Below are 24,895 nucleotides of genomic sequence, written 5' to 3' on the forward strand. Positions count from 1 at the left end.
CAATGCCCCATTATACCTGAACTTTTTTTTTAATGATCAAAAACCCATCTTGCTCCACTTCTTTTATTTTCCTGTCTTTTATTTAACAACTTTATCATATTTTGAATCCAGCTTCATTCTACAGTATTGTAGAAAAATAATGAATGCAATCTCCTACCTAACAAATCATTACTAGTTATAAAATGTATATATAAACATTTTATATAGTGTTGCATAAAGCCACTGAAATCCAGTAGCTCACAATGAGACCTTTTGTACCACTACAGTATAGGAATAAAGCCCCTAATCCTTCCACAGGAATGACAATTTTATCTGTTCCTATTACTGCTTTCCTCCATATACACTTACATAGTTCTAGATTAAATGAGATTATTCTATATCAGAGTCACATCTGTAGTGTTGTTACAGATTTATTATTATATCTCAAGACTACAGAACAACTGTGATGTTAAACACTGTTAATCACATAGATTCTAGAACAGATTAATTTTTATGAGTATAACAACATATAAGGAAGTACGAATCTGGGGAGAATCCATTCCCACACTATGCTTTACCTTGCTCTTTTAAAATTATTTTTATAAATGTTGCAGAAAATAAAATAGTTTTGTTGACTTTTGCGTCAAAATACTGTTATTATTCGGAATACCTACATTGTAAGCCAGCAAACTGCGTGGGGGTAGGTGACCTGTACTTTGAATAATTCTGTGTTTGGGGAAGTAAACACACACACACACCAAAATGAAGTAAAATAAAGTTTAACACTTACACCTTGGTCAACCAGTTCAGCACTGAAATAAACATGAACATTTTAGAGCCAAGCTATAGCTTTACAGATGATAATGAGCACAGGAACATAGGATAAGCACAGAATACCAGGTATTGCTATATTCATGCCTAAACAGTTAAACTCAAGCTTGTGTAGTTTCCCAAATTATGATGTATTTGGCAGTTTCCTCAATTATGATGTATTTGGCAGTAATGCTACATTTACCAGGCCTTTCACTTCATTTTGTGTCATCAATGAAACAAAACAAAAGCATCATTCCTGTTTCCAGGAAAAGGCTATTTAGCCAGGCTGACAGTCATCCAGTCATGATTCTTGGCTTCTTCAGTTGTTCTCCATCCTCCACATTTGAAATGTTCAGCGTATTTCACCTTTGGAGAGGCACAAACATTAAGGATATCTCTCCATGAGGTTGATACAATTTGCTCTTTACAGCAAGATTCCAGACAAGGAATAACTAATAAAGCTGATGGCAATATGAACCAGTGACAAAATGTACTTATTTCCCTTATGTCTTTGCTATGCTTTCCCTACTGCTTTCTTCCTCTTCTTGCTTTTCCACCTGGCATTTCCTCAGTTTCTGGTTTTTGACACTCTATCGCCTTCACTAGCTCTAAATGGTAGTAGCATCTAACAGCAAAAACATGACCAGTTTTTTACTTGGCAGACATCAGATGCTGCAGACCGTTGTGAGGTTTCCATTTACCAGAACAAGGGCAGTTTGGCACTGTGTCCTGAAAACAATAATTTACCCCACCAATTCCACCTCCTGAATCCAACCCAGAGATCGCTGTTAGAAGACAGGACATATGCTTGCCCTAGGAACACACAGATAGGTTTTTTAGTCTTCCCTGAGTGTGCAAATACTTGATGTGAAGCCTGATGTTCTGGTTTTGGCTGAGAAAAGGTTATTTATTTTTCCTAGTGGCTGGTACTGTGCTGTGATTTGGGTTTAGTATGAGAATAATGTTGATAACACTTTCAGATGTTTTTAAATTGTGCTTACCCCAAGTCAAGGACTCTCCAGTCTCCTACACTGTGACAGAGAAGAGCAGCACAAGAAGCTGGAGGTGCCCACAACCAGACCAGCTGACCTGAACAGGCCAAAGGAATATTCCATACCACAGAACATCATACCCAGTAAATAATGTGGAGATGGCTGTGAGGTGCTGATCACTGCTCAGGGACGAGCTGACCTTGGTCAGTGGGTGGTGAGCAACTGCATTGTGCATCACTTGGGTTTTCTTGGATTTTATTACTCTTTTTCCTTTTCATTAACTCTACTACTATTATTATTATTGTCTTATTTTACTTTAATTATTCATCTGTCCTTACCTCAGCCTTTCCAACTCTCATCCCCATCCCAAGTGAGAGCAGGGAAGGGGAAGGAGTGAGTGAGTAGCTGAGTGGAACTTACTTGTTGACTGAGGTTTAACCACCACACCTTAGCAAGCAAAACTATCCAGCATGTAAAGCTACACCTCCAGGAAGTGCTCTGAGCAGCAGTTCTACAGTGCTTATCAAAACACTTTAGCAACCTGGGTAAACTGGGTGCTACTGCAGTACAAATAACCCAGTGCTAATGTGTCTGACTTTCCAGAACAGTGGAAACTGCACATCTTCACCCAAAATAAGCTTCTACTTTAGCAGTTTGACCCTAACTTTTGAGCTTCTCATTTTATTTAGTATATCAATTTCTCAAGGAAATACCAATCCAAAGCTGCAGTACATATGTTGAAAAGCATATGGAAACTACCGGAAAACTGTTCTGTAGGTATGGCTCATAAGCTGGGAAACTTTTTACCTATATGCCTGTTAATAAATTCAGCCAATTGTATAATTCAGTTTGACAGCAGCTGAAGATTTTAAACATGAAACTTCTTTGCTTTCTGTTAACTCATGGGATTTTGGGTGGAAGATGAATGGAGGAAATTGCAGATGCTCCAGAAGACTCATAGTGGAGAATATTTGACCTACTTCAACATGTGAGGAACATAACAGACAGGTAGTAAGCCAGGACACTAGCAAGAGAGAAGGGAAGATGTTGCAAGCAGCCTTTTCAGAACCAAAATTCTGGGATTCTACTGCAAACACAGCTGAATGAGCATTAGTGTGCACACTACATTCCAGCAGGGTTCAATATCCCAGGAGTTTAGGGATTTACTAACCTTTATGACTGACGAAGCTTGAAAGTATTTGGCAAAAGACTGTTTACAGTATTTGCATGTTTTCTGTTGGAAACAGTATCACTGGATGTTCTAATTAATGCTGGCTTCTTGGCTGCGACATTATTTGCTCCTGTGGAAAAGGCTCTTAACTGACTTCACTGCAAAATAAACACTGCTCTGAATCTGGGACTCGTAAGACCTGCTTGCTATTTTATTTTAGCTAGATCTTTATTGTCCTGTTTGAACTGTGTTGAAGCTGTGGGAGTGAATAATGAAAAATAATAAATTACCACTATGATGTTTCATTATTATTTTAATAATTTTCTCTCTGTCCATAGTTACTCCCTTTCTTGAGTGTCTGTTAAAGAAAAGTCCTTCACTTTTCTTGAACTTCTGAAAAACAGGACTTTTGTGATACAAATAGGTACAAAGAAACAATAGTGCCGAACTAAATGCCTTTATTTATATTTGCTCATCTCATTATTCGCATTGAAAGTGTCAGTAAATTTCTGTATACTGGCAGCAACCTATTCAAAATCAACCGGCAAGTCTTGAGGTTTCTTAGTCTAAAAACCTCATCAATTAACTTTAAAAAGCAAATATAGAAGAAATAATCCAAATAATCTTTTTGCATGTTTCACAGTCATGTAATTTCACAGGCAGAAAAATTGAGTAAAATACACTGAATGAATTATTCTTTTCTGTTTTTTTCAGTGAAATCTCCCAAGAGACTGACAGAAGCAGAGAAAGAAGTTTGCTAACATTTTGCTTTGAAAAGCTCATATTTTTTACCAGTAATCTTATCTTTTCATCCAGAACGTACAAGAAGTACTTCAGGTATTTATGAATAAAGTAAAGGCCTTTCTTTAAAAAGGCTTAAAACAAGCTAAAGACTATGGGATTTCAGATAAGCGTGCTCTGAGGCTTCTCTGTAAGAGAGCTCTGTTCTGCCAGATATATGGAACCTCTCAAAAGATACTTGATGACTTACAATATTAAGAAACCCAAACAAGAATTAAAAACCTAAATTGAGGCAAAAGTCAACAAAAGTCTAAGAGATGACCTATAGCAAGGGATGTCAGAATTAGAGGTACATATTACAGAACATGCAGACTAAAATACTGCTGCAAATCACAAAGGGAACTGCACTTACTTATTTTTTATAGCACTGTACACTAACTCTCAAACTATCCTCTCTCTCTTCCTAATTACCCTTCCTTTTTTCTCCTCACTAACTTTGCAAGGGGATTTTGACAAATTAATCAAACCTCAAACTCTTTCCTTTTGTTGTCTTGTACCTTAAATTACAGATATCTCATGTCAGGAAAACAGTTGGTATGGGTGAGCTTCATCAGACACTGAAACAAATGTGAGTTTTGGAAAAAAAAAATCTCAGTACTACTTTTCTTTTTGCAATAAATGTAACAACGATGACAAACCACAAATAATCAGTTGGCAAGGTGGCAAATAAATATGTTAAGTAGATTTTCTAAACTGTAGAAGAAGTTCCCTCTGTTCAAACAAATCCTGTAAGACATTTGTTGAGAAATGCTGTACAGGTTACAAACGGGACATGAAACACTTACAACGAAAGGATCTTTAGAACTCTAAGATGGCCAAGAGCTCTATTCCTTCATCGGGAAAATGCATTAGAAAAAACACTAATAGATTTTCTTGATCTTTTAAAAGGCATCTTACCATTGCAGTGTAGCTGGAGTTGAATGTGGTTTTGATGCTCTATTATTTTCTTTTTCCTCATCTGTTAAAAAACAAACAAAAAAAGCTGTGTAATTTCATCAGGAATTTCTCAGGAATTAATGAACTCTTTTTTAAAATGAAATAATTTTTGAATGGTAAGACTTTTTATAGCTAATTAAGATAATTTTAAAACAATTAAAATGTGGTCAGGTGCAAAGCTTTCTCACAATTTTGGAAATGTAAATAATGATGTTCCCTAAACTACCATCTGTAGTTACTGCTTAAGGCAGTAAACCCTGCAAATATCATAGCAGGTGCAGAGTGGTGCCTAGGAATATTGACATTGAAAAGGATACATTTGTATGGAAAAAAAAGCATCTCTTAAATCTCTACCAGTATGTGAGAACATGTAAACAGTTTCACTTGCTGTAAGGGAACTATTGCCTTACACAAATTTTATATTAGATAAGGCATTTAAACTAATGGGGTACATCCATTGTTTGATCCTAACATAAGGTAATTATTAGATGTTTATAAATTTATAGTGTTTTATTCTGAATGAGAAGAAATGTATATTCTGTAATATACTTTATTCCTTTTCAGGTGATTTCTCTGATAACTTTCCCCATTAACTGTTTCCAAGGCAACTCTGATTTGTTGACTTTCAAAAAATTTGGATAAAAGATGAACAAAGAAAAAGGCAATTAAAATAAAATTTCAACTATTGGATTCTTCCTAGTAGTCATTTGTTCTTTTGAAACAATTTAGAAATATGTATAGAATAATTCTGACTAAATCGTGTTTTGTTAAACATATAAAGTACTCCTGGGTGAAAGCTGAGTGGAGCACAATCAGCAGCTCCAGAACGTTATTCTTTGGGAAACAGCGTTGTATGAAACGCATTTTGAGATTTTAACAGCTTTGTCTCCGATGAAAGCATTCAGCATAGATGGCTTTGATACCTAAACAATGGGGTAAACCTGTACACCACGCTGCAAGTCGCACTTCTTCATGTAATTAACTTTTAGAAGCAATTTAAGCGAGCCTTTAGGATGCGGGATCTTACGGGAGCCGCGCTATCTCCTCTGCATATCAGACCCTCTTGGGAGGCCTTTTGTGCTGTGCCGGGAACCCACGCACACAAATAACACCCCGGCTTGGAAGGCTCTGCGTGCAGCCCTCGTCCCCCAGGATTTCCTGCCTTACCCAAGGGAAGCTGTGCCAGCCGAACATCCTTTATTCCGCGGCCGCTCCCCTGAGCGCCCGGAAATCCCATTCCGCCGCTCCCCGCGGACCCCCAGCGCAGCCCCCCCGCATCTGCATGACAATGGGCCCCTAATTATTGGGCCGCACACTCCCTCCCTGCCTTTCAGGGCCCGCTTTTATTCAGCGCACAGGACCAACATACACATCTCAAATCACTTTTAAATTGTGGCTTTCATTTGTTTTTCCTAACCAGGCGGTCGGCGTGCAGCAAACCCGGGCACAGGGGGCCTGAATGCCGAGGGGCCGTGGCTGCCGCCCCGCACGCCCAAGGACCTGTCATGGGATGGCTTCCACCTGCGCTAACGTGGCTGAATTCCCCTCTGGATACGTGGCAGACATCAAACTTCAAATCAATATCTAAGTTACACAGTATCTCTACACCCTTTCCATCACCCCCCACCAGCTGTTTTTCACTTAAGGGTGAGCTGCTGTGAGCAGGTGCTTTACCTAACCTGCCCTCAAACACACTTCACACCAGCTGTACTCAGCTGCTCCCACTCAAATCCTCCCTAAGGATTTGTTTTAAAGACACAAACTAACAATTAGGTAATAAACTACAATTTATGTCTCCTTCCTCAGTTATGTTCCTTAGGGATCCTTCCTAAAGACCCCTCAGCATCGTCCCCTAACTGTCCCTTAAAACCAAGAAGGAGAAGGATGGACTTCAACTGTAACTCAGAAAATTTCTTTAAGCATTAATTTCCATTGAACAACTGGATTTTCAATAAAGCTAAATTTTTCACAGTGTGAGTGCTTGTCACCCCAAAGTCAATTCTCTGTACAAGAAAATAGTGCAACTTTTATTTCTGTCAATGAACCAGCTGCCAGCCACACTTTGACTTTTCTATTAAAAGGATGGAAAGGGTTGTAGATGGTACAGGAATAGATGGGACCTAGAAATACAAACTTTCAGTATTACATATAAAAGCTCTAAACCTTGTCTAGTTTAACAATATATTCTCATCAGATAATTGACTAGCAGAAAATAATAAATAGCTTTATACTTTATATTTTAGCTGTCAGCAGGGCACCTAATGGTGTCCACATCAAACAGAGAATGTTTAACTCTTGACTCAGGTCTGATACCAGATCACTTTATCTAGCATGAAAGAGGGAAGGGGAAATGGCATTTCTTACTTTTTGGCCTGTCATTTTATCAATTCACATCAAAACAACACTGTAGATTAAAATAAAGTCATAACTTTTAAAATGCAATACTTTTAAAATCCAACCTATTTTGTAGGAAAAGGAAATAAAGTCACTGAAAAGAAATCCTGCCTCAAGGCACTGTCAAGGAAGAGACATGACAAGTCTTCTGTGACAAATCCAAAAGGTCTTGAAGTCACAAGGAAAAGTCTTGTTCAATTCAGAGTTGCAGGGGTTCACACCCAGCACCTCAGGGAGAAACTCATGTAGTGTGCTCACACCACTGCCAGTAGGAGGACTACCAGCATCCCAAGGAAAGGTGCCTGATTAGGTGGAAAACCTGGTACTCATCCCAAACTGAATGCAGATAATAGCTTAGACAACTGCAAGTAAAAGTCTCAGCATAGAAGCAGTCTTCAAACATAATAAAACCAGGAAATCAGTGATATTCTAAAAAAAAAAACAGTATTTGTTGGCTCACAGAGATATCAGAGGATCCTTTTGTCCCAAACTCCATGGAAGTTCTTTTGCTAACCGCTCCATCTTACTTCCAAAATTCTGTTTCAAAGCTACTCAAGTAGAGTTCTGTTTATATCTTGTGCATGTTTATATCTTTGTAGCTTTCCCAGTGCTCTCATTGGGATCCTATAACTTTTGCTGTCTGATTCTAGGTACAGCTCAAGGGATTTCTTACTTCTTGGTGCAAGACATGGACACAATAGGAGCTGTGCTCAGCAGCTTTGAGCCTGCTGCCTTGAATGCAGGGAGTGGAACAACCCAAAGCGAAGACACATCTTTTTTGTAACATGTTGGTGTTAGTCTGTTTATCGTAACTAAAATGGAGCTAAGTTCTTCTTTCCACTGTGGAGGTATTCCTTCCCTTAGTTCACCTTAGTAGCTGCACATTTTTCAGAGGAATATCCTCTTCCTCTATATCCCCTGCAGGCCAGATTCTGACTGTTCTCAGAAGTGATTTGGCCTTAGCCAAAATTAAACAAAGCTGCTGGGTAAGTCATTACAGCCAGTATGAACATGGATTTTGAACACCACTTTTAAAGCAGAAAAAATAGTCTGAATATTTTATCTCATAGGAAGTCTACACATTCACATTTCCAAATAAGCAAGAAAATTGGACAAGCAACCCTTCCACTTCATCAAGAAACATCATGATTTTTTCCCCACGGAACTGAAGTTGAAACTTTCATAAGCCTTTATTTGTGTTCTTCCAAACCTCTGTTTCAATTTGGATAATCTGGTTTAATGCACAGTACACAGAAAATGTTATGGAGTTGGTGTTTTTAATTATTGGCTACAAGATTGTACCGTTCCCTTTTCCTGTGAATCTTTTGACTAACATGGAATATGGAAGTGGCAGCAGAAAACATGTTTTAAAAGCTGGAAAGTGAAATAAAAGATAGTGATATTTTTTATATTAGAATGTAAAGATTATGGTTTGGAAGAGGTCATAAAATGTTCCAAAAAGGTAAGAAGCACCTCAGGAAGCACAGAGATTATGTGAATCCATGGCTATGAGTCATCACTTCCTTTCCCAGTGTAATGCAGTTGCAAGAGACCTGGGAGTATCTGGATAAGAATGGAAGATTGCAAAGGACCCCTGTGGCCTGAACTGTGGTTCTGTATCATACTTCAGCTGTAGAAAAGGAGACCAGCAAAACTATTATTCCTGACCTAAAACCCTATGAACTCTAAAATCATCCAGAAAAAAAAAAGAATCACAAGAGCAAGCATTATGCCCAGTAAGAACATTATCGGTTCACAGCACAAGTTCTCAATCTTCAGTGGAGCCAAGGCCAAAAAAAAACCCCACCCCAACTAAAAACCAAACCCACATTTTCCCTGGTAGTCCAGCCAACAGCTGCCTCATGTACGTAGAGACAAAAAAACTAGTCAAGAGAAAGGTGGTTTAGGCTTTCTTTTGGTTACAGATGAAAACTGGACCTACACTGACAACAGCAATTTGACCACCATTCTGAAGAATTCAAATAGAGTTATGTGGGTTTTGTCAAAACATTTTGCCTCCTGCTTTGTTTGTAAATGTATGACAGAGGCTGCACAAAGAATGACATAATGGTTTGCAAATTTCTGGTTGGTTTTTGGGTGGTGTTAGAAAAATATTAGAAAGAACTCGAGGGCTGGAAAGGAGCACATAGGACAATGATTTCTACGGTGAAATTTCTAGTTTGTTCTGGATTTCAGAGATTATTGTTGTGGCTTATTTTGCTTTCTTATTTCTTACTCTTCACCTTCTCCCCTCCCTCACCTCCCCCTCAAAACAAGGATGACTTTTCAGGTGGATTCATTCTCTTATCTGCACTGCAGAAATGCTGGTAATCAGTGCAAAGGAAGCATCTGGAAGAAATGGCTATTAAGAAGGAAGCTAGATAAAATCAACTCTGCCTTTCATTTGGATTTCCATTATATGCTGTGACAATGTCTTCTGCACACAAATAGAGGAACAAATTCATTTATGTATTTGTTTTATCAGTTCTAAATTCACTGCCTTTCATTATCATTGCTTGCCCCTTATTTCCAGAACCAGAAAACAGAATGAGCCACCATCCCATCTTCTCAATGCCATTGCCTGAAACACCTGCTCTTGTTAACCACACAGGTCCTCATTTTACTGGCCCCAGCTATGTGGAAGTTTCTCATGCTCATATTTAAAGTACATTTAACAATCCTGAATTCTGACCCTATGAAGAGTCTGAAGACACATCTCATTCATTACAGATTCCTTCCACCACTTTCTCAGTAGCATCAGAGTGAAATGAACTTTGTGTATCTCACAGGTTCTCATAAAATTCAAAATTAAAAGCTGCAGTTTGTATTTTCACTATAATCTGCTATGATTTTTTAAAGACAAATTAATTTCTTTTCCTTCATTTTAAAAACAGAAAACCCCAAACCTCTCCCAGTTTCATTGTCTATTTTTAAAGATTCTTGTCTACAATTCTTAGCTTGGGAGTCATGAATAAATACCATTTTTCTACTAACATCTTCCTTCTCCTTCAGAAATATTCCCTCAGAAGATATCCCTAGACAAATGAGAGTAAGGCCCCAATACAGCAAATTTCATGTTCCATTACAACATTGTGCTACAAGGCATGTAGTTTTACCACGATGTCAAAATAAATAATTCCCGTAAAATGCAAAAAAAAAAAAAAATGTAAAAGGGAACTGCAGCAATGAAGTTATTTAAAATACACTTTTAAAACATATATTTATGAAATGCAAATTGCTAGTTACTGGATTAAATAATTCCATCTGCATTAATATCTTGTAATGTGAGTAGATGTATTACTGAGATGAAAAGTTACATGAAGAGTATTTTGCTTTAGGCAAATTAAGCAGAATAGAAATTGCATAAACAGGGAAAACTAAATGGTAGGCTAGAAATTGTCTTGCAATTTTAAAAACAAACAAATTGGTTGTTTTAAACTACTTTGAAATAATTTTGATTACCTACTATTGTTTAAAAATCAAGATCTAAAATTACTATCACTAGAAAAGAAAAAAAATTGATTTAAAATCAGCTAGATTGATAAATGTTTTCTCTCTCTGATGAAAAAGAAAATAATATGATGTTTTAGTAAGTGATTTTTTTAATCTCACAATTGTTTAATTCTTAATGGAAAGATTTTTTAATTTATGTTTTGATATAGCAGTATTGGAAAACAGCACATTCTTTCCCCGTATTTTGACCACATGGTGCTCACTAGTGAAAAGCAAAACAGGTGGTTTTTCTTCTAAGCTGATCCTCACAGCACATTTTAGTGGTCATTCAACCTTTATTCAGTGACACACAAATTCTTCTGATTGTTTTAACCAATGAACAGTATTATTTCCTTTTAAAAAATGCTAATATTCCAGAAAAAAAAATTAATAAAACTATTGAGTATGTCAACTGAGTTGACTCCTTAAAATACACAGTACTAAAAGTTTAATCGAGCTGTAGCAAACCATGTAGCAGGAAAGGAGCACTTGGAAATGTTTGAATGAATGACAAGTTACTTACTTTCATCATTAGAAACATTCCCCAGAGAGGTGTGACTGGAATAACGTTTGTTTTCACTTTCATTGAGACATCGTTCAATCCAACTCTCTGCAAAAAAAAGAAAATTTTTTTGCATAAAATATAAACTTGCAACAGATAAATCTAAATAAAGCATTCAACAGATGGTGATCTTGAACATTTGTATTAAAATATGCTTGATCTGAAGATATTTAGCAAGAAAATCCTGTCTTGCTTTCAAACTTAGCTTTTGCTTTCTAGCTTCATTTTTTGTGCACTTCTGTGTACAAAACAAAGGTCCTTGGGATATTCTACCCCCCATCACATGATACATTAAAAAATAAAAATCAATTGAAACATGGAAATCACACTAGTTTCCAAGTCTTAGTCCGGCGAAGGTTTATATCCTCGAGTATTCCCGCTGGTTTTGGAAGAAATCTTACTGGGTATAAAATCAATCATTCATATGAACTTTGGTTAAACTGAGGATCAAATGGTGCTCTGTGAAGCCCTACAAGCTATTCACACTGGTGGAGTCCCAGGCACTACTGAAATCTTTTCCTCACTGGTACAAGTCCAACGTAGCAAGTCAGCTGCTGCTGAGCTGCTCAAACCTTTGTCATGCCACATTGCAAATGCAGCCACTCCTGCTCCTCCCTGTTTTTCAATTCATTCCCGCCAGTCAGATGAGTGGATCATACCTACAGCATTACACTGATTTGAATCCACTGTTCTTCCTGGATGCTATAACTTACATCCCCTGATGACTTTAGAGGATGCACCAGGCTCAGCAGAATATACTGTTACAGGTCTTCAGGGCAGAAGTTACACCTTCTTATGTGTTTCCTTGGACAAAGTATGAAATATGAGTTCTTGAGATTGCCTAAATCCCTACAATAAACTGACCTCCCTCATAAGATTATTTTTCAAGGGTGTGAACACTGGCAGAAACGAGTTCATGCTCAGAGAGCTCCCTGTGGTCAAAGCAAGAAAAAGAAGGGATAGATGGAAGACAACAAGGCAAATCTGCAAGTTATGACAGGAAACAACCCCACTGAGTGAAGAGATGCACAAGAAACAAGGGGAAACAGGCCTCACTGTCAATAAACTGCCAGAGCCAGAAGCACCTTCAAAGACATGGAAATGGCTCCAGATTCCTTTCCATAAACCCCCCCACCAGCCACCAGGCTACCTGCACAGCACAGGCAGTAGTCTGCCAGCCAGCAAAAGCCCATCACAGCAGCAGGCTTGAAGGGAAAGCAGGAACCCAGCATTTTGGGAAAGCTGCCCGTCTGGTTTATGGAAGATAAAAGTTGGTATGACCTAATTTCAGCCCTAGATGCCAATAAGAAAACAAATGGTCATGGCCAAATACATCCTGCAGGAAAAAAATGCTTTTTAAACCCAGGCAGTTGTATAAACTTGTGCACATTCCTCTGTACACACCACCTCCACTGCCATGTAAATGAAAGGGCAGTGGCACCTGTGCAGAATCTCAGAAAGCGTGTGCTGAGAACCCTTCAGAGCTGATTTCCAGGCCCTGCCATGAGACTCCAGGTACTGTTGCTTTGTGTGCTTGTGGTTTTCAGGCAGTGTTGTGGCAGCTCCAGGCTATTCCCCTCCCCACGTATTCACAGTAGGAACATGCTGCAGTGTTGCCTTCACCAACACAAGCACGTCCCTGTGTGCATCTTCCTCATTCACATCACACTTGTGCCTAAGAAGCCTCACAGCCTGCTCCCTTGAGGTACTTCTCTGAAAACCATCAAAAAACACACTTGTTGGCAATAGATTTTTGCAGCATATTTCTTCTCCCATCAAATTCAACGCAGCCTTGTTTAAAAATCACTGTAAGGCTGCTGACACCATGACATAAAACCTGCCAGCAGGGCCTGTGCTGTGAAATCAGCCCCACTCAGTTACAAACCCACAAGCTGGCGGCGACTCCAACTCGGAGGCTTTCCCTGCTTGTGCTGCTCAGCTGCATGGGGTGGGGATGTATCACCTCCTTGTCCGAGGGCCAACACAAGGATATGGCTGCTTTGTGCCAAATTTCTTTTGCTGCCCTAAAAATGAGCTCACAGCATCTCCCCAGTCCCGTTTTAGTATTGTGAGCTGTCTTACAGGTGAAGAGAAACTTGCTGCCGAGAGCAACATCAGAGAGAGGTGCAAGAAGCCTTGGAAAGATTACCCTACCTCCTCCTCCTCCTTTCAGCACACAGCCATGGCTGTATATAATTCCCTTGGCTCCGAGCCCAGCTGCAGGGAGTAAAAGCAAAGGCGGCTGCCATTAGCGCCAAGGGGAGACCAATGCCCAGCTCTGCCCTTTCTTTTCCTGCTGGCTCCAAGAGCTGGGAAGCTGGGATGCATCCTCTTCCCTCGCCAGCAGGGAACTGCCAGCAGCCATCTTTAGTCAAATTCCCTGCCTAAGTAGTAGGAAAAATACCCCAACTTTTTAAGTGTCACTCGATAACCATTTTCATCATCCTTGTTCACGCAGTGTCTCTGATAGCTGCGCACATTCCCCTTTTAGATGGGAAAAGCAGCCAGTTTGCACTGCCATGTATAAAGCCTGGAGCAGGGTGCAGTTACAGTTTAATTATGTGCTGCAGCTCCTTTGGTCCTGAATCACCCCAGTTCAGCCTGCTGCAGCCTGAGTCTGGCTTTCCCTTTGTGGCCTTGCATTTAAATAGCTGATAGAAATTCTTCAGGCCTGAAAAGATACATGACCTGTCTGGCAGCAAAGAATGAAGAAAACTAACTCTTTTGAGCACAAATTTCAGGGGGTTTATGGCAAATTTGTTAAATTATTTAGCAGATGACAAAATGTGACAAAACTAAGTAACTATTCAAAAGCTGTATTATATCATAAGCCAAATTATGCAAGTATAAATAAATAAATATTCTAATATGTAACTTCATTTAATAAGTAGCTATTTTTCTAGTGTTTGTATAAAAAAAAAACATTTTTACAAGGCTTTAAACTCCCAATATTAATAACAGTGTCTTCAGGTATTAAAAGAAAACACAACTACAGCTTTGATAAAATTTTAAATATTCCCATCAGCCCACAGATCCCAGGCGCAGTAACACCTGCCCAAAATAAAACAAAATGAGAAAGAGTAAACAAAATCAAAAGTCAAAATTAGATTTGACTTTTCGAAGCTCTTTCAGAGTTAATAACATTAGATCTTGTTCCGGGCCTGAAGAGCCCACTGGGTAGAGCCCTCTACTTGTTGAATGTGCTTGTCCTCATGACACATGGGTGTGCCTGTCCTAGGCAGAGCTGCAAGAAAAGGCCCATGGGGGAACCTGTGGTGTCTCCAGGCTGTGGTTCCATCCCAAGGCTGGCACCAACCTCATCACACCACTGTTCTAAATATGCATTGAGTCATGTGGGATGGATTTTTTTTTTTGTGATTAAAGCTTAATTATTGCACTTGGACCTTAGTTTTCACAGTTTTCACAGGCAGGATTTCACAGCAGGAAAACTCACAGAATGACAAAGAGTTCAGGCAGTGACTCAGCAGAAGGGCACATCAGACCAGATAACAATGGTGAATCCTTAACACAACATGAGAAACCCCAAATTTCCAATGTGAAGTGCTTGTGAGAACAAAAGAAACTACATCCCAATACAGGCTGTATTTTCACTCACTGTGTTTTTAGTGCATCAAGCCTTAAGGCATTTCCTCTCCTCCTGTAGGACTCCTTCCCATCAGGAGTCCCAGCACACTGTACCCTCAATTGTACTGAAACAAGGATCAGCACTAGTGAAAAAGCAAAAAACAAGATTAGGAATAGCTAGTAGTAAAATGTAGTATAGTCACTTACTCATAACTGTGACACAGTATGGAAACTATCATAATCTTACTAGCAAAGAAAGAAAAGAATGTTTTTAATGGCATTTTGAAGATCTATCTTCAAATATCACAGCAACTACTTAATTTCACACAGGTCAAGAGTGAACTGTAGTGAAACACACAACTGGGTTCCGCAGCCTTCAAATTTTCTGTTATATAATTCTGCATACCACTAAATACAAATACAGTGTATCTGCTGTGGGATTCCTACATAAGGGAAAGGAGATCATTATTCAAATTACAATAATTTTCCCAGTGTAAATTTTTTGACAGAATAACTTACTATTACACCGACAAAAAAATTAGAAATTGTTCAAAATTAGATGCTGAAAGATGAATTTAAAATAACTATGGAACTATTTCTGCCCCTAATTTTGCCTCTTCTCTTTTTGATCCCATTCTTTCTAAAGCTGACGCATCCACTGAGACTCAAGCACCAGAGTACTTCACTTCCATTCCATGTGCCCACCACACTTTTACTTGTTTTCAAAGGTGGGCAGAGCAGAAGCCTGTGTAGCTTCACCCTCTCCCTACCAAGCCACTTCTTTTCAACAAACAGTGTATTTTCATTTGTATGATGTTTCAAAGATTGAGGCAGGCCTGGGAGCTCCGAGACAGAAACATACAAGAGCTGCTCAGGGGCAGGAACGTTCATGAACTATCAAAAATAAGAAGCAGAAACGTTCTTGAAATTTATCTTTGACAAAATATTTTGACATGTTATCTCCTTCAGAGGTAAAGGCTTGCTTCTGGAATACATTTTTGAAAGGTTTCTCTTTCCAGAGCATGAGTTGAGGTGATGCAACAGAGGAGTCTGTGTACTGCCAGTACATTTAGTGAGATAATTACTCCCTGTTTGTGTAATGGTTATCAGCTAAGTATATTTGCAGCCCAAAGCACTCATTACTCCCACATGAGCGTGCCATAGCAAGAGCAGGGCAAGAGCCACTGGGGCTCCTCTCTGCAGAGAAGAGGAGATGGGTCTGATCACAGCCACAGTGGCTTCTGCTCCTGCTGTCCTGCCAGGAGGGACAGGAGTAGCTGCAGAAACAGCACCACATGTAATCACAGCCTCTTCTGGCCTTTGTGAGCCACTGTGGCCACAGGTGCTGGCGGGGGGCTGTGCCACACAGCTTGGAACTGAGTATATCCAGAGCTGTTGGCTACAGCCCTGTGGGCATGTGTGTGTCCTGAAGGGAGATTAGGAGGTCTTATGGGCAGAATAAAGCTCTGTGGTCACCTAATCTGAGCTGCATTTTGCTCCCTTCATTCCCTACAGCAGTATATACAGTACTCATTTTCCACAGTTATGCCATATCCTCTGATCTGTCTTATCTGGATGTGGTCACAGCACTGGCATAATTTGGAATCACTAGTTTTTTGAAAGTGTATGAGATGAGAATCCCCATGTCCTAGAGAGAAAGCCAAGGCTTTGGCAATGACAAAATTTGCAAAACCATTTATTTCACCAAAGCCATAGCAATTGCATGAAAAACCCTCTCACGTGTTTTCAGCTCTAGATTGGTTCTCATACTCCAAATTTTAAAGTCACCAACAAGCATGACAATTTACTTAGGGAGCTACACATGGACCAGTTCTTTTTCCACATGAGTTTGCTTGTCACAGAAATAGTTATCACTGGAATAAGAATATAAGATTTGCTAGGACCCAAACCACTGTTTGAGTTATATACTAACTTGGATGGCACAGCTGCAAGAGGCCAGCTTCTTATCTTTACTCATGATTGCTCTTTTAGTCTTTTGCCCCAGTTTCTCAAGGCAAATGAAAAAAAAAAAAAAAAAAAAAAAAAAAAAAAAAAAAAGTTGTAAGTAACTGTGAGCAAAGGTATCTAAAAGTAGATAATGCAAATATAAAGGAACTACCAAATTTTAGTGGATTTATAAGAGGACCTGCTTGAAAAATATTTAGCAGTGAGGACAGACTTAATTTTAATTCCGTTCCAGTGACAGAGGAGGAACTCCTCTCATGAATACAGAGTCTTAGCACCCCTCTGAGTTATTTGTTTGATGTTCTCAGAGGGAAGAGTTACTCATCTCTTCCTGCAGCATCTCTTTGCCAAGTGTCTCAGTACCAAGCTGGCCAGCAACACTGTCTAGCTGCTCATCTGATCTGTAACCACAAGAGAAAGTGGTTGCTAACAGCAGATTTAGCAGGTAAACACAGTAACTCAAAACTTCAAGAGGCTGACTGAAGGTCATGGAACTTCCCATCTCCCTTTTGATAGCCCATAGTACCAACAGGAGAGTTGATGAGATGATATTCTATATCTTTTCTTATTAAGGAAACCATCACTGCCCTGACAGCCTCTTCTGTTGTCTGTTTCAGAGTAGGTGCTGAGATTTGCAAGGTCCATTGAGCTTTTCTCTACAGAGTTGATTTTGCTGAATGTGGCTTGAGACATGCCAGCATCCCAAAAACTCTCTATTTGTGCTTTCCATGTTGCACCACTGCTGTGGAGAGAGAACTTCTAACCTCTACAGCTGTAAAATTCATAATATCTGAGCAGCCTGCCTGCTTGGTGTCCTGCAAATCTAATTTCTAAAAGCTTTCTGAATGAAAGTAAGGAAAAATGAACCAGTGCATGTAATATTTTGACAAATGCAAGTGAAGACTTCATCTTGTAACACTTCAATGTCTTGGAGCAATTGGTCATATCAGCTTGTAAGACAAATCACTAGTTTAAAACAGTCCCTTGAAGGCAAAAGAGATGATCCCTTTCTCTCAGGAGTAATGATTAGGAGATAAACCTGAAGTCTGACCCTCAAACTACTAAACACCTATTCTAGAACCTGCTGTATACAACATCTGGTCTGAGTAGAAGCAGGATTCATGTTTTGTATCTCTCTCACACCTTGCAGCACAGCACTGCTGGTTACAGGCACATCTGCCACCTGAGAAGTGTAATGCTGCTGGGCAGGTTGGTTACCAGCAGCGCTTTTCAAACTTTTAAAGAACCACACTGCTTGAAAGAAAGCAAACAAATTTCACTTTATCTACAAAGCCACAGTCTACTGCAAAAGCAAGACCTAAACAAGATCTTGCTTAGCCTCTGCACATTGTTATGAACAACTATGTCTGTGGCATGACAGGGCTTGGCAGCCACTGGCTCCCATTGAGGGCATTGAATTTACCAAAATCAACTAAAATCAAGCAGAACAAGCTACTTGGGACAGCCAATCACACAGTGATTTTCTAAGATTTAGGTTTTCATAGGTGTTGTAATCAAAATGTTCCTCCTCTCCACTGCCAAACGAAAGGTTTGTGAGACCCTACAAGGGTCACTGTCCAGCTGCTGTTCCCTGTGACTGCGTCAGCACACAGACACTCCTAGTTCACAAACCAGCTCCTCTCTACCCATCAAGGGGGACCTGCCACACAGAGCCTGGTTCTGCTCCGTGCTGCCTCATTCGGTGCCATCGGCTGGCAAGGCACACACCCTTCAGTCAGTGAGTGCGAGCTGTCAGGAACATCTTCAAGCTCCACAGGAAATCATGCCAGTGTCCTCCTTGGTCCTGCACAGCCATCTTCTGTTCTTCCAAGAGACCTGCTCCTCAGGGATGACAGTGACACATGGCCTTGGTGCAGATGGCAGAGCTGCTACCCTGACAAGCTGCCAGATACCTCGGTGTTTTGTTTGCTAATCTAACTTTTTTCTTCATTTCCAACAGGGGAAAATGTCAGACACTCTTGTTGCAGTCCTTTCTTTTGTTCTCATTTCTTGGCATACAATTCTATTGGATCTATTTCAGGGTTAATGGACATTGGTCCAGGGCACTTTGTAGATGATGGCAGGAATGTTTTTGTTCTTTTTCTTTGACTCATGATTCTGGAAAAGCATTGTGAAGATTCACCATGATATCATAAGAATGCAAAGAATAACTCTCTTGAGTGTGAGAGAGCTCTTTTGTTTTATTTAGCCAGCTCTTCACTCCTAGTATTGATTTTCTGCTAAACTATTTGATGAAGTATATTAAAAATTGACATGCCATACTTAAGCTAATAACAAAAAGCACCACAGTTAATAATTTTAACTCCTTCAGAATATTTGGGCAGAAAAGCTGTGCTATTCTTCTTACACCGTGCAGAAGTTCATCTGAATGTGATTCTTTCATTTAAGTATTCTGTCAACAATATTCCTTGTTAAGAAGGTGCATCCTAAATGCAGAGAAAACACCCCCAGAAGCCCTATAATACAAGATGCTTCTGCATAATAATTCTGGTGTTTAGGGCAGCTTCTACCCTGGATCAAACAAGGAACTCCTATCTACCCCCTTCTCTGGAATCACATAGCTTATTGCTATTGCATTTCTAACCCAATATGCATGTTAATTAGAAGTAGCCCTTTCCCTTGCCCAGTAACACACAGATGCTATCTGTTGTTTTGTTTTGAAAAGTAAGTTTCACCAGACCAGTAATGGCTGCTTGGTTTTTGCTTCAGCAAGGCCATTTCTCATTTAGCGGCAAAGCAAACCTCCCTTGGTCCGATTTCAGTGTGGTGACATTTCCTCACATTCCCTTAGTGACACCAGTAACTGACCAATTCAGCTCTCCCAGTGCTGAACTTTAACTTACATGGCTGTGCAACATGCAGCCAATCTTTTCATCAGCAAGATCATCACACACATCATATGCCTTCCAAACACCAGCCCTGCAGGCAGCAGAACGTGCCCTCATATTTCCCCAGTGGGATGTGTTATGGCTCCTCAGTCCTTTAGGGTCTGCTGCATGACTCAGTGGAAAGGCTTAAATTGTCTCCAATTTAACTGCAACGCTTCCTTCCAAGGAAATGCACATGTCTCTTGATCACTGCCAGACCTATTCTTCCCCAGAATAAAGCTCAGAGTCTATTGATGCCCTTTTTGCCCCAGATTCCATTAACTTCTTATGCTATAGCATTAACACACAAGTGAGCTCATAGGGCCTTAAATTCTAGGTACCTCTCCCATCTCTTACACCCTACCAAAGTCTCTGCTCCCTAGCTTCTGGGTTAGACATTCCCAGCTGCAGCCATGGTTTCTCAGCTCACCAGTGTGCATGAGAAGACGTAGAGTTCTCAAATCCTTAATTCAGCTCTGCTTCATTATTACACAGGACTGGAATCATTTGGCTGAGCAGGAGACCAGTGGCTCAAGAAACAGAATTTGCATCAAGTACCCATGAAATGCTTCTCTCTGCCTCAGGAGCTGATGAATCCAGCAGACAGGCCAATTTGGAACAGAGATGGTAGTACATCAGTAAAACAGCCCCACAAAGATGACAAAATGAAAAGATGTCAGATATGGGTGGGGGATACACAAAACACTTGTTGTGGGGCTCAGGGGAGAGAGAGAGGAGGGACAAGGCTGGTTGTTGGAAAGGAGGTGAGAAAGAAAGGGAAAGAAAACAAAAGAATGAATGAGAAAGGAAAAGGCATGGTCAGAAATAAAGGATAGGAGAAGAAGTAACTATAGAGACTTTCTATTTTTTTTTTTAATCAGGAGAAAAAGGTCAGCTCCTAAAGGAATGAGGCCACAGTAAATATTTCTCATTAGAAACAGCATCCAGTTGAGCAGACTGAAATAACACGAGAAGACAGACACAACTGTGCACAGAATACATGACTCAGGTGTTAGGATATAATCGTACCAGTAGGAAAGAAACAATTACTTGACTGAAAAAGAGTGTGAACTAAAATATAGAGAGGCTATATTGACTCAAATGGTGACCCCTTTTCCCCTCTTTATGGATATCTACTCCAAATCCATCTGTTGCTCATTACTGCTGCCATCACATCATTCACAACCATTTGGTGGGTAACTATAGCACACCAGACAGAAACAAATGAATGCTGTTGCTCTCAGAATGAACACAGAGAGTATCTGCCTACCAAAACTAGCAGAGAGGACATTAATACATCATCAGAACATCCCCCCACAAAGATTGGTACCCCTCAGAAATTTGTGTATACGGAACTAGTATTTCATGCATTTTTAGCTTCACAGTCTGAATATGGTTGACAAAAAGTCTTTGCTAAGTCCCAATGTGCCTAGCCTTACAGATTTGTAAACCTTGTATGAATTTAATCCCTTCCAAACTGTCTTCCCTTCTTTACAAAGTACTATGAAAGTAGACCAGTGCTTTTAAAACTAGGAGCCTGGCTCTTCTGAGAAGACTCCAGTCTCCTCTGAACAATATGCAAAGCAAACTCAGGGAGGGAACATGAGAAAAAAGAGAAGTCTTCTTTCCTCCTTCTTTTTTTGCCCAAGACTCACCAAAACAAGAGTCTAGTATTGAATATTCAGCACTGAATACTAACTGCTCAATAGATGGTCTGTTTGCAGAGCTCAAAGTGGAAATGACCCAGCAAGGAGGAGAGGTGAACACGCTGCTCCATCCATGTGATTAAACTGCTCTGTAAATGCAATCCTCCCCACTTCATTACAATGGAGGCCATTTGCCGCCCCTACCACAACTCATTTTCAAAAAATGTTTGCTTTAGAGGGGCCCCTGCACCAGTGTTGTCCCTGTGACTCTGTATTTAGGATAGGAATGTGAATTCCAGCTCTGGAAAACCTGCACTAGCCAGGCAGTCCAACCAGCGGGATGTGCTACTGCCACTGCTTGGGAAAAAGGGAGCACAGGCACAGTAGACAGATGAGCAGAGTGGGGAACAGTCCCTGCTTTCAGCCTGCACAGGGCACGGAGTGAATCTCACCTGGCAGCTGCCTTGCTCTGCCATGGACCTTGGAAGTCTCTTCAGTGCTCCTCCTCTGAATTAAGACATGTTGGTGTCACACAGTGAACACCCAGGAGGCCAAGCTGTGACAGAGGCTGGTGTGCAAACACAACACACCATTTAGCAAATGTGTCAGTTGCACTATGCCTCTCATAAGGCCAAATTTCCCTTGATAACAAAAACATAGTTCGTTCTACCCTTAACCCCAAGAGGCCCAAAAGAAGCAGCCTTTTACATACACAAGTTGCACGTTTCAGACCTGTCCTGCTGAGAATTCCTGCTCTGGCTCTTTCATCACGTGAGACCTCTGTCTCACATGCAGCACTGGGCACAGCTCCTTTCTTGGTGGCCCTGGGGTGCCAAGCTTGTTAGCCAGCAAATCTCTGTCCTGCTGCTTAGCCTGGTCTGGCAGACAGAAGAGCTGGAGCTAAAAGGCTGGGCTGAGGGGTGGGTGAGTCCCTCCACCACCACACAAGCCTGTGGCACCAGGAACACCCACTGCAGGAGCAGGCATCTCTCAACACAGAACAGCACAGATCTGCCATGCCCTGACACACAGCACTTGGGACCAGGACTCCACTTTTATATTGCCCTGCTCCATATTTTTTTTAATGGTGTCTATCAGGCCTTAAGGACCAGCCAGGAATTTTTGTTTCCCCATTTGCTTAAGCTTTTTAAGGAGTAAAGGAGCAGGAAAAATTTTACTTACCTCTGAGCATCAGAGATGCAACACCCAGGAGCAGGGTATCTAGAAGCTAATGGCATTGAGTACTCATTTGCTTAATTAGGACATCCTGCCACATGCTCATGTTTAAACTGAATGTTAGATGAGGGTGGGAACCACACAAGTTAGGTTGTTGAGGATTTTTTCCCCTTTAAAGGGTAGGGTTTTGTCTACTTTCTACAACCATCCATGAATTTTATTCAACAAATGGTCTGTTTCAGCAAGATCCTAGAATATTAAGAAAATATACAGCCTTTCCTGCTTGGACTCTGACATAGCCGTTGGTCTTTTGCAGTACACTGCACCTTTGTCATAGGGTGCTGAAGTGTCCTTAGCTGCAAAAAGGATGTTCTGTGGGGTCTTTTGAATCAGGTGTGCATTGCTGTCACCATGGGGGAACTGGCTCTGAAACACAGGTGATTCCACCCAGCACCGAATGACCACTCATGAGACCCCACTAACGAACTGGGCTCTCCCTCCATATTTCCCTATCTCAGCTGAGGTAGTTCAAACACTCCTGAAATAGTTCAGCAGTTAAAAGGGTTCTAGAAGGGAGGAAAAAAAAAAAAAAAAAGTGTGCTAGGCCTTCTAACATTGCATTTAGTGGTACCTCTACTTTTTGCTTTCTTCACTACTTTTAAATTTCCTTTGTCACTGCATTTCCGGTATTTTATTGCTTTACAAGTATAGCACAAGCTAGATCTGAACATTCAGATCTATTCAAGAACAGAAAGGTCCTGTCTTTTTTTTTTTCTTTGTTGACGTGTAGATTTCATTTGTAAACTTATATTTGTGTAGAAGACATTTTTCATTTAATGAATTTTACCTGCCTTAATATGAACATGTGTAAGTCTTGCCCCAAGTAGCCAAACCAGCTGAAGAAACAGGAGTCTGATAGTATAAGTCTAAGGAGTGGATGTTTAAAAAGAGAGAAAAGACAAGGTGAATGACAACAAGTATTTCTACTTCTAGCAACAGTATTCTTTAATTAAAAAAAAAAAAAAGCAGTAATTTCTAACACTTGAAACTTGGAGTCCTTTCTTCCAGGCAAATATCAGTTTTTTTCCTAGATACAATCTCAGTAAGGAAATGAAAGCCCCTAGAGAAGAGGATTTTGTGGTTATAATTGTTTCAGTCCCAGCCATGGGGTTCATGAGCGCCCAAAGCTCCAGCACGAAGTCTGTCAGTGATGATCGCAGCATCAGACTGTGACTGCAGCCAGTCTAGAGAACAGGTGAAATCCCAGTGTTTGTCCCCAGCCTACTACTCTGAAATGAATGCCTCTAATTCCCAGGGCTGTAAGTTTCAGGGAATCAGTCATTCAGAATATTGCGGCTATCTGAAATATATTGATTGCTCTTATGATAATATTTGGTATCCTGCACAAAAATGCTCAGCATAAGCTGCTAATTAATTGTGAACACATCATTCCCAGCTGTGAATCAACTCCTTGGTTCCTGTAACAACTTCCACCTCAGAGAAATTAAGTTCAATTACCAATAAAAGAAAACAAAGTGCTTAACTGTAGCTGAAGTGAAGGAAACAAGACAGCACTGAGCCCTGCGTTTCACATTTCAGACTTGAGGCAAATTAAGCCACAACTGAGCTTTCTCTTACTAGGTGCAGTGAGACCCAAGGCTCTGTTTAACACTCTCCACTTTTTCCTGATTTCAAATTCATCATAAGGGGAAGAATGGTCGAAAGCATTTAATCCAACATGTGTTTATATGTAGACAGCTCTTGCAGCACGCAAGACAGACTCTGATGCCGACTTTACGCACCATTTCTAACACTGGCCAGTATTTCATAGCTAATAAACTACTCTTGCTGCAAATCTCCTAAGAGAAAAATAAATATAAATGAAGACAGGCCAATACCGCTAGTTATGCATGCAAAATAGCTACAATTAAGTTATTACACATTCCCAGCTGTGGGAAGGGATCATTGCATGTTAACCCTGGGCATCTGCCCTCTCTCAGGCACACACATGGACTTCAACAAGTGTTTCCCTTGTGGAGCCACTGCAGGATCAGGACCCATCTCTAACAGCAAATTGTATTAATTTAAAAGTTCCCAGAAAGTCCCTGGCACATATATACAATTCTACAGGATCTTAAAGATGTGTGTAAATGTGCCAGTGGTCCAGATACCCTAAAAAACCCACACAGGCCTCCACTGGCCTAATTATCACCACATACTTTTCCTTCCTACACTTGTTATCTATAGGATCGCTCAGCCATCAAATATCCTTTACGCTATCCATCTTCCTCACCAGTATGTCAGCAACCAAATCCCCTCAGCTGCTGGGATGCTGGGCTCCAGCAGGGTGGGATCGTACTGGGTATTCATTTTCACACACAATGAAACAAACAGAAAATCCAGCACAGATGCAGGGAAACAGACAAGACTCAGGAAATTCACAAACCTCAGCACTCACAGAATTTTGAGCTAATTATTTGGACTCCAGTGTCACA

General features: G+C 40.3%; 1 protein-coding gene across 3 annotated transcripts in view; it reads right to left on the bottom strand.

Moving 5' to 3' along the window:
• Positions 1–24,895, bottom strand: part of RFX4 (regulatory factor X4) — an 86,628-nt gene that overhangs the window by 56,379 nt on the left and 5,354 nt on the right. For 2 of the 3 annotated variants that reach the window (XM_053942999.1, XM_053942998.1), the window contains exons 2-3: positions 11,102–11,188; positions 4,654–4,714 (exon numbers count right to left, since the gene is read on the bottom strand). In XM_053942999.1, the coding sequence (XP_053798974.1) occupies positions 4,654–4,714; positions 11,102–11,188 (148 nt within the window). Of the gene's footprint in view, positions 1–4,653; positions 4,715–11,101; positions 11,189–24,895 lie in introns of those variants that run through there. The other variant, XM_053943000.1, reaches the window with a different exon arrangement.

This window comes from Vidua chalybeata, chromosome 5 (assembly GCF_026979565.1).
Source record: "Vidua chalybeata isolate OUT-0048 chromosome 5, bVidCha1 merged haplotype, whole genome shotgun sequence".
Classification (NCBI taxonomy): Eukaryota; Metazoa; Chordata; class Aves; order Passeriformes; family Viduidae; genus Vidua; species Vidua chalybeata.